This window comes from Simochromis diagramma, unplaced genomic scaffold (assembly GCF_900408965.1).
Source record: "Simochromis diagramma unplaced genomic scaffold, fSimDia1.1 OVJJ01000486.1, whole genome shotgun sequence".
Taxonomy (NCBI): domain Eukaryota; kingdom Metazoa; phylum Chordata; class Actinopteri; order Cichliformes; family Cichlidae; genus Simochromis; species Simochromis diagramma.
In genome coordinates, this window is record NW_024387047.1 from 3,589,241 (window position 1) to 3,599,575 (window position 10,335).

The 10,335-nt window shown below is 42.7% G+C and overlaps 1 protein-coding gene across 2 annotated transcripts in view; it reads left to right on the forward strand.

The window, feature by feature from the left end:
• The window catches only part of LOC120741650 (adhesion G protein-coupled receptor A3), a 174,752-nt gene extending 165,204 nt beyond the window's left edge, over positions 1-9,548 (forward strand). For both annotated transcript variants that reach the window (XM_040044624.1, XM_040044625.1), the window contains exons 18-19: positions 7,255-7,350; positions 7,680-9,548. In XM_040044624.1, the coding sequence (XP_039900558.1) occupies positions 7,255-7,350; positions 7,680-9,093 (1,510 nt within the window). In that variant the 3' untranslated portion in view covers positions 9,094-9,548. The remainder of the gene's footprint in view (positions 1-7,254; positions 7,351-7,679) is intronic.
• The last annotated feature ends 787 nt before the right edge of the window (positions 9,549-10,335 follow it).

Consider the following 10,335-nt stretch of genomic DNA (forward strand, 5'->3'; position numbering starts at 1 on the left):
CCTTATTGATTTCTCACACATGTCTTGGGTGTTGAATAGTAAGGAGTGACTTTATGTGAAAACTGATAAACCACTGATTAGAGAACTTTAAATTCCTTGTAATCAGCCAATTTCCTGAAGAGAGACCACTTAAAATGGATAGAGGTTGTTGTTAGGGGTGACATTCAAGGTTAATATGAATATGTAGTATACCGTCAGTCATCAGCAGCTCTCAGTAGGGCATTTCCTGAATTTCCCCACTGAGCTTGTCTGGCTAATCAACTTGCCTGATATTTTCAGGACATTAAGAAACAGCCTCGCTGAACTATAGCAGACTGACCAAAAAGTGTTTTGATCTGTTTGCTAGAATCATTGCAGTCACCGCTGCAGTCTTGTAATCTCTAGCCCAGAAACACTGGTGAATATCTAAGTGTATTTGTAATGTACTGTATTAATTGTAAAAACACAAAAATAAGGATCGTGACATAATTCAAATAAACATTTAAAAAAGAAATTGACCTGTAACACTGCCTGTTATACTTCTTCATAATATTTATGTATATCGGGAATCACGGACAGTATGAACAACTGTGACAAACAAAACGCAGGCAGTGTTACAGGTTAATCAATGGAGTTTCACCTAAGAGGCAAGGGTTTGGTTCCTATGTGAAGACAAGAGTCAGCATTGACTTGATTTGTTTAAAGCACCTGCAGCTCCCTTGTGTCGTCCTCGGGATTACCATACACTTGTTTGCCATACACCTAGGGGTCATTTTTGACCCGAGGACAACACAATGGTTAAGGTGATACAGAAACAGCTGCTTTCTGTTATAAGTTATAACATTATTGGCAAGTTGTTAATTTTGAAATAACCATTCATACTTAAAATACTTTGTTAAAGTAGTTTTATTGGATTAAAAACTACTATGTCAGCCGCTCCAAATGGCAGACACGAGAATGCAGCATTGACTAAACTGAGGTCTGACAACATCGACAATTTGATAGCTGCAGTTCAGAATCTATGTAAATCAACACAACACAAACCTTTGTTAGCTGTTCATCAATAGGCATTTCAAAATAACCTGAGACATCATGTTTTGCCTTTTTATAGATTTTTTTATAGATTAGTGAAAACACAGTGTATGATGCATGCGGTACAACTTTCGGTTATTCTGTGTGAGCTTTCCTTCCACACTTAAAGGTTTAGTAAGTAGGAGGGAGTGCAGGTGAATGTGAGGAGGAGAAGGAAGGACGGAGAAGTAATTGACTAAAGCCCTTCACCATAGCATCACCTCCAGTGCTTTTACTAATTACCGCAGTCACCCAGGAGGCCACTGAGCCAGAAGCTTTATCAAAAATCTAAATGTATTTAGCTTTTTAACCCTTTAACTCCTCTTCACTTAGACACGCGCACATCAGATTAAATTTCTCCTATTTGTGTTGTTTTTTTTCCCCCTACTTCTTCGTTTTATTACTTTACTGCTTACGCCTAACATTTGGCACATTTAAGAGGATCATTTTTTGGACCCATGCGGTGCTCCTCCTCTGCGGTGAGAAGGTGCTGTGTGAGCTCTTCAGCACATTGCAACCGTGCTGCAGAAGCTGCTGGAGTTTCAATGAGAAATCCTGTTAGAGGAAGGTTTCAGAGCAGCAACAGAGAGCAAACAGGGGGCAGACCGTAGCAAATGTATGTTTGTCATTTAATCTGTTATTTTCTTAAAGCCTGTTGGGAAATTTCAGTTGCATGAATTTTCTTGAACTTTTCAGAATATTTTGCAGGAGATACAGCAGACGACCCCAAACTAGAAAATGATTTGAACATGTGGAGCTGCACTGGATATGAACCCTGCTGCAACACCTTACGTGCTTTTAGAATCGCTGTCTGTGGGGTGGTTTAAAAGGATTATTATGACGAATATAGCACTCTCATGGGCATTTATTGCCCATACCACCCGAAACTAATATCTGGAAAATTTATAAAGGGGCAGATTCATATGTCTGACATTATTAAAATTCGAATCTCTCAATAACGTATTCCTGACGAGTCGCTGAAAGTCTGAGGATACGGACGCTACTAAGATAAGGATCCCCTCAACCTATAAGCAGCACTTTCCTTGCAAAGCAAATCCTCAGACACCTGCGTGATTCAGGGGTTTAATATGGAATGTTCTCGAGGCTCTCCCATCATGCACTGCTTGTGAATGAGATAATTTGTCTGGGGGCAGACGGGGGGATTGTGTGGCACAGCAGTCAAGTTGATCCACAGTGATTGACTGTAATGCTCCCCGTCAGACAGGCTCATGCAATGAGACTTAGCAGCTGGAGACAAATCAATTTCTCTCCCCTCCCAACAACCCACCTATTTCTCCTCATCTACCTCTTTTCCCGTCCTTCCACTCTTGACAGCATCTGATGGCATATCCAGCCGACCATTACACCGACCCCTGTCAAAAATCTGCCACACCATGTTGGACCGCACACCTTAAACGCTTCTATTTTTGCTGTTAACTAACACCGATCCGGAGTGATGAGTGCTGATCTTTCCTCTAAAACTTAACAGAGGATTCACTATAGAATCTCCATCAAATATCTGACAATTATTGATAAAAACGTCTTATACCAGCCGTCGGTGTCAGTGATATCAAAAAGAAAACTCACATGACAAGTGCAGTCATGTAAGTGTAAAATAACACTACATGTATAGCAGGAAACAAGGGAGAAATCTAAGGTAATGTATTATGTAATGTATTGTAATACTCATTTAAATCTTTTTACAGTAGTTTACATTTATTCATATTAATTTAGATGGACAAACAATTAAAATATACCCAGCACATGAGATGCTGCAGTGTGTTTTAAAGGGAAAAGGTCACCCATCCAGTCCCTAAATAACCCAAATAAATAGATAAACAAAAACAACTTTAATCTACTGTCTGTGTGTCATGTATAATTATCAGTTACAGTAATCTATGGTACCAAGAAGGCGTTAGTTATATTTTAGTGGGTACTTTGCTGAGAGGTCATGTTCTATATCTACTTGGGAAGCATCCATAGACCTAAAAATATCTCTGCTGCAAATAGCCTACAGTGAAACTCTAAAACTGAAACTGTGTGAAAAACTAGACATGACAGAAAACTATTTGTGACTTTAGAAAGGAAAATGTCCCAGCAATTATGATGGTGCTCAATGCTCGACCTGAGGAAAACCACCGGGTAACAAATTAAGCGACTGTAGCCTTTGGCAGCTCACCTCTCTCAAATAGAGAAAAGAATACAATGCTCTTTGCAATTATATCATCCATGTGTTTTGATTAGTGACATGAAATATAATTTACAAAATTTTACAATATTTGCAAAGTTTTGTAAAGTGTATATGTGCAAAACTGTTGTTTTGGAGACACACACATGGATCCTGCTGCTGTATGATGCTGCAGGTGATTAATGAACTGTTTAAAGAGCACTTTCACTCGCTGGGCCCACGTCCTCATTTGAGGTTTGATAGCGTTTTAGTAGATAAAGGTGAAGGGCTTGGATATGAATTAAGCTGCAGTTTGGGGAAGGCCTCGAAGGGGACTGGCGGCAGCTCCCGGGCCTGGCAGATCCCCGTGTATTAAATAGAAGTGAAGAAGTTAAAGAATTGAAAAGGGAAGGGAGGGTGGGGCAGGTAAACGAGAACTACGGCTTGTAGAACTGGGGGGACATATATAGATGAGAACCGGAAGGAGCGTGTTTGGAGGCGTGGTCCCGCTCCTGAAATTCTGATACTTTATCTCCAACAAAAAGTGATTCTTTGCCTTCATAAATATGAAGCAATAATTTTGAATAAACTGCAACTGAAATAAAATCAAATGTTCGTTTATTCAAATAATTAATCATTAAGGAAAGTATGATTGGTATAAAGTGTATACCAGTCAAGTTTATTTTTGTTTTTGACAAGATTTTGACCAGAATTTGATCAAATTCAGCATTTGGGGCATAATTATTTTGAATGAGAAGACTACCACACATTTTTAATTGATGTGAAGTTTCAGAGCAAAGTGAATCTACACTCAACCTACATAAAGTTGTGTTGTGATTTTTGGAGAAGTCTCTGCGTGTGCTTCTTTTAGGCTTTGAACAAAGTGATTTGCAGACTTTGTTCTGTCCTCTGTTAGTTTTATGATTAAGGGGGGATTTTAAGGCTTCCTCTTATTTGTGACAGTGTCTCAAAGCTGTTGTCACATGATAAAAGTAGCAAAAAATGTATCAGAAAATAAAATGGTATATGGAAGAACATCTTTCTTTGAAAAAGACTACTTGAAATTAATATAGACTGTTCAGAGTTTTTGCTTGAGTGTTGTCTAAGGCGCTTGGAAATAAAAGCATCTGGACGTGATAGGGTGGGGCTAGGTTTCACAATGAGCTCACCCGAAACCTTGGCTAATTGTGACCTACACTCGTTTTCACACCTTGGCTCATGTGATTAGGTAGAGGATCATTAGGGGTCCTTTTGTCCCTCTTGGGGGGTTACTCCCACTGGGTTTAAATCTGGGGCTCTCCACCATTTGACCCTGGAACTGAAGAAGCTTCTCGGATGAGAGGTGAAATGTGTTCAAGCAACTTAAAGAAGTCCAGACGCTTTTCTTTCCAAGCTCTTTAGACTACAATGACCTGGATGACTGAGAACCTTCACAGACATATTGCTTGAGTGTTATTTTGTGAGTTGTTTTTATTCTGTTTGCGATCCTTATGCTAAGCTGTGGTAGCTGGCACAGCTTTCTTTTGGCTGTGGCATCAATCTTTGCATAAATCTGTGCATTTAACTCTTGGCAAGTAAGCTAATGAGTATATTTCCCAAAGTGTTGAACTGTCACTTCATTCAGCTTACTTTGCCCATTAAAGAGAATTCAGACCTGCAGGACTGTGGTTAATGCCAAATTTATGCCTTAATGTTCCATCCTCCAGCTTTACTCCAAAGCCCTTGCCCTCTGCTGGAGCTGAATATGACCATCAGTTGTCCCCAGCTGTGCTATGTATATCCTGGACAGGGTCCAGAGAAAGGACAGTGCACAGTCATAAAAACAGAAGATAGTGCATAAGCATAGGAACAAAAAGAGGAGTTGCTGTTGCTACTGACTAAAAGGCACTTTAGGGTCTATTTATATCAGATGATTGCTGTTCCTAAACTCACTCAAAAGCACAAGACTGCATACACAGCCATTTTGTTTGAGTTTGAAGGCTTTTTTAAAAAAGTAGATTGGCCAACAAAGAGGATGAGTGCATTCAAGGGGGGCAGGATTTTGTGTGCATATTCATATTAGAATGGGTGCATTAGCAAGAATTTTAATGCGGTAGACCTTTTCGAATAAAAATGAGGCAGCAAGTAGAATGAAATATATCACACGCTCTCGATACAGTTTCTGCATCTACTGTACATGTGCTTCACTTGGGACCACGTCTTAAGGAAACACATGCTGGCTTTCCTAGAAGGGATAAAAGGGGAATGAGGGTTATAAAGTGCTGGGTGCTTTAACATCTACTAGCTCTTCTCATTTATGCTTATCTAGCTGACGGGTGTGTAAATGGCTTTCTGCTGGAGCAGGGTCCCCCGGGAGAACCGTTCCACTCACACAGACAGTGACAGGCCAGTAATGCTCCCCCCGAAAACCCCCTGTCTTTGCCTCACCTCCAGCCACCCCTCACCGACCAGCCCAGACAAACATCTTGATTGTAATTGAATTTTCAGAACGGCTGCTGTGTGACGGAGTAACGATTGGAAGGGAGAGCGACAGAGAGAGAGAGAGCCACAGTAAGAAGGGGTGGAAGGGAGGAAACTGAGGATGAAGACGGAGGAAGATGGAGTGGTGGAAAGGTTAGAGTAATGACAGAGGCTAAGATTGAACAGGAAGGAAGAGGAAATAGCATACTGTTGTATAGCATGACAGTGGAGGGAAAGCCAAGGACAGGAAGCTGCTGGGGGATTAGCTTTGTTTCTGCGCCGAAGTCTTGACGGATCGTAATATACTGTTGCAATGCAAGTTTCATGGTTCACATACCTGCCGTGCGCATGCATAAGTGTAGCTGACATGTGAAAGATCAGGGAGAGGGAAAAAAAGCACCGAATAATCTGCGGTTAACATTAGAATATCATCCTTGAGAACATTTAATCCGACACAAAGTAAACAGAACTAAACATGGTAATACCTAGGGGCATAATGCACTGTTGTTAAGATCATACTTTATTAGTTCCGCTTCACATCTTTCTCCCATTGATATTATTGTTTGTTTGGGTTTTTTTTTCTCCAGCTAGCCTTATATAGTCTTGATTTAATTGGATAAACCGCCATTACATCAGCTATGTTGGCAAGTGAGGTCAGAGCTAATTCACTTAAAACACGTGTTAAAATTAAAGGTAGTTCTGCTAAATTTCTTGGTGGCTTACAACATAACACGAATGCTGTATTTCTGGGGTTGTTGCTATGAAAGCTAAAATAACTGCCACTTAGCTGTATAACTCTGTGCTTCATTGTTGTGTAGTGTTTTTTTCATTTTGTCTATTAAGTGACCTGCCCTCTTTATGATAATGAAAGCTGAAGTCGAGGATACAATCCGTTTTCTGTATGTCTGATAAGCCAGTTTTGATAAGTCCGCCATCCCTTTCCTATTAAATCCGTACTCTCTTTCCATATGTGGTGCTCTGATGAATAGCAGACGCCCTAAATGAGCACTGACAAGTTTATCGCCGGGAAAACAGATTTGTTTATATAGGAAAATTTACACTTTGATTTGTGGCAAAGAAAACAAATTGTAGGTGGCGATTCTTCCCATGGAGTGTGGTCACAGGCACACCGACAAGTTCCAGTTACACATCAGTGATCTTTGTTCATTCATTTATTTTAAGACACTCATAAAGCTGCATTCACCAGTGGCTCCATACTGTAGTGGTTAACACATTTGTCCCAAAACAGAAAAGCTTTCCCAAGAGGAGATACAAATTCTCACATGGTGTTTAAAAGAAAAAAAAAAGCTGCCAAATCAAATGTGTGTGTCCATCTGCTGTGGTAACCAGTCCATTCACAGCACAAGTCAGCATCTTTCATCTGTCACCTTCTTTGACAGCTTTTTTAATCTTCCTGAAGATGTGATTATAAAAAGTGTATTTTTTATAATCCACATGTGTGACACAGGATTTGTAAATGTCTTTTCACTTCCAACTTTGATATTCTTGCCCTACTGACCCTGTCTCGCTCTCTCTTTTTACCCCCCCCCCCCCCCCCCCCCCCCATACCCTCAAAGATTTTATCTAGTCAGCGGTGGAGTCCCCCTCATCATCTGCGGGGTCACGGCAGCTGTCAATATAGACAACTATGGCAGCAGGGAGCAAGCGCTGTAGTAAGTCCTAGATTTGCTTCTTCCTGAGTCAGTCTGAGATGATGTTTCACATTGTTATGCAAATAAAGAGTTTTTTTATGTTTTACTCCCAGAAATTAAATTTGATTTAATCTTCTTTAAACGCTGTTAGACGTGTGTATACATAGACACAAGCGTATACTCCCTTTGGTGGATGTGTATTTCATTTAGTTACTCTCTTCTCAGTAAACACATAAAGATGATGTGACTTTATGAAGGTAACCATTTAATTACAAACAGAAAGTAAACTTTGAATTGTTCCATATTTCTTAAGGTATTAAAGTGCAGTGGTGTGTTTGTGTGTGTTGCAGCTGCTGGATGGCGTGGGAGCCCAGTCTGGGAGCATTCTTTGGCCCCGTAGCTTTCATCGTCCTGGTCACATGCATCTACTTCCTCTGCACTTTCATCCAGCTACGGCGACACCCTGAAAAGAAGTACGAGCTCAAGCAACTGACGGAGGAGCAGCAGAGGCTGGCTGCTGTCGATGTGCCGACACACTGCCACCAGGGAGCCGAGCCCGGAGCCCTGGCTCCACCGCCCAGCGGGAGCCACTGCCCCGCCGGCTGCCCTGGCATTCCCATCAACCCCGCGCTGCTGGCCAACGAGCACTCCTTCAAGGCTCAGTTAAGAACAGCGGCCTTCACCCTTTTCCTCTTCCTGGCAACCTGGACTTTTGGGGCACTAGCTGTGTCACAGGGCCACTTCCTGGACATGATCTTCAGCTGCCTTTATGGTGCCTTCTCCGTCACCCTCGGCCTCTTCGTCCTCATCCATCACTGTGCCAAGCGGGACGATGTTTGGCATTGCTGGTGTTCCTGCTGTCCTGGACGAAGCGCCGACGCCTCCTCTGGTGCCCCCGCGCCCGCTCAAACGCGGCCCAAAGTCAACGTGAACGGAGATACCCCCGGGCACGGCCACGGCCACAGCCACTGCCACCATGACTCACCTTGTCAGGCTAAAGCTCTAAGCTGTGGCCATGGCAGCTTAGCTCACTGTAAACACGCTGCCCTTCCTTCCTCACAAAATCACATGACGTGTCTAGCGCCAGTGACGCCGTGCTGCGCCGCGCTGCACAGCCAGCAGCTTATGGAAGAAGAGCCCGCGGCCACGCATGTGCTGCTGCACGCTGACCCGGAGGGTTACCGGCCGGGGATCCAGTTGCACCCCTGCCTAAAGAGCAGTGCCAGGACTAAAGGCCGACATCTCAGCCGCAGGGATGGGGCCGGTGCTTGTGGAGCGGGGAGTGAGAGGGAGTACGCCTATCACATCCCCTCTAGTGTGGATGGAGGCAGCGTGCACAGCTTACACACTGACAGCCCCCACAGCACACACGAGCGCCACGCCCACATCTGTCCACACCTGGCCCACGAAGGCCACCATGACGTGCATCACACATGCCACGCTGCTGCAGAGTCCCTGGCATGCCATAATCCCTGCCACAGGCACATCTGCTGTGCCAAGGCAGACCTTTTCCCTTCTCTGTGCCCGGCAGAAGCAGGAGACACGGGCGTCTTCCTGTGCGGCTGCGGCAAAGTGGCTGAGGAGGACCCCGTGGCAACACATCACCATTTGGAAATGCACGCCCCGCGCAGACAATCCTACCCTCAGAACCCGCCCAATCAGAACGGGATTCTAAAGGGGAGCCTGCATGAGGGTCTCCTCTACACGTCAGACAGCACAGGAAATATACGCACTGGACCCTGGAAGAATGAAACTACTGTGTAGTGTGGGAAGACTGAGAAGAGGGGATGCAGGCAGCATTCCTGCTTCCCCTTCTAGGATAATAAAAAAACAAAGAATTGTATAACATTTTAAAACATCACAATCAGCGTGGGATATTTTTTTATTTTAATGTCCTCTTGATTTTATGTGTGCTGTTTTACTGTACAGAATTTCATTTGAACGCTCTCCTTCAGGGGGCATCCACTGACAGAAACCGAATTTCTTCCATCACAATGAATTTGTGAAAACGTGTGTCGCATGGCGCCTTCAGATGTAATCGAAGGTGTCGCCACTGTTCCATATTACTACAGATCTATCTCTCTCTATATATACAAGAAAATGAATGGTTGTACGTATGAATTTGTGTGTGTTAACGCTCAAAGGCAACACGCTGCAAGATATTTTTTACACTTTGAAACACGTCAAATAGTCTCTGATGACAGTGAACCTCCAGTACTTAAAAGAACTTCTTGGCATCCATGTTTTAGACAACTAAACCAGCAGTTTTAGACTTCATGGGTATTTTTGCCATTCGGTCAAGCAACTGTGAATATCTACTAGAGTTTTCTAAAAAAAAGAAATATATATAAATATATATAAAGATACTGTTGCTTACAAGAGATGTGTGGATGCCAGTTAAGTTGTGAAAATTCAAAGCAACAGAAAAAGAGAAGTGAAATTAAGCATCCTCTTATCCAGGTCAGTATTGATCGTGCTGTCTATATGATGTCTTCACTGTTGTGTTTCTTTTTCTTTTCTGTTCTGGAGAGAATAACGGCACATCAGCAGCAACAGCATTGTGTGTAGAAAGTTACTGTCAGTGAGTCATTGGATCCATTGTGCCATAAAGAGCCAGGTCCTCACAGCAAAGTTCATTGCCAAACCGGTGTGCTGGTTTTTATTCCATTCAGCTCAGTTTGCACACGCTTCATGTGACGGTATCACATCAGCTTATGTTTCTCTGTACAATCAATCTAGAAAAAAAAAAAACAGCAACAACAATAACAGCAAGCTGCATCAACATAACTTTGGGAAACCAGCCCAGCGTCCTGCAATTTTCCCTCCTATTAAAATGCTAATAAAATATTTCAGACTCACCCGACATTGGCCGAAGCCAAAAAAATGATACATGGCAGAAACCAGAGCAAATTCGGCCCTGTTGTGTTTTATAAATTTATAATTTGCCTTATGAAAGCTCCAACGCATGCATGCTTATATGTAGCTGTGTTTTAATGGTGTAAATGA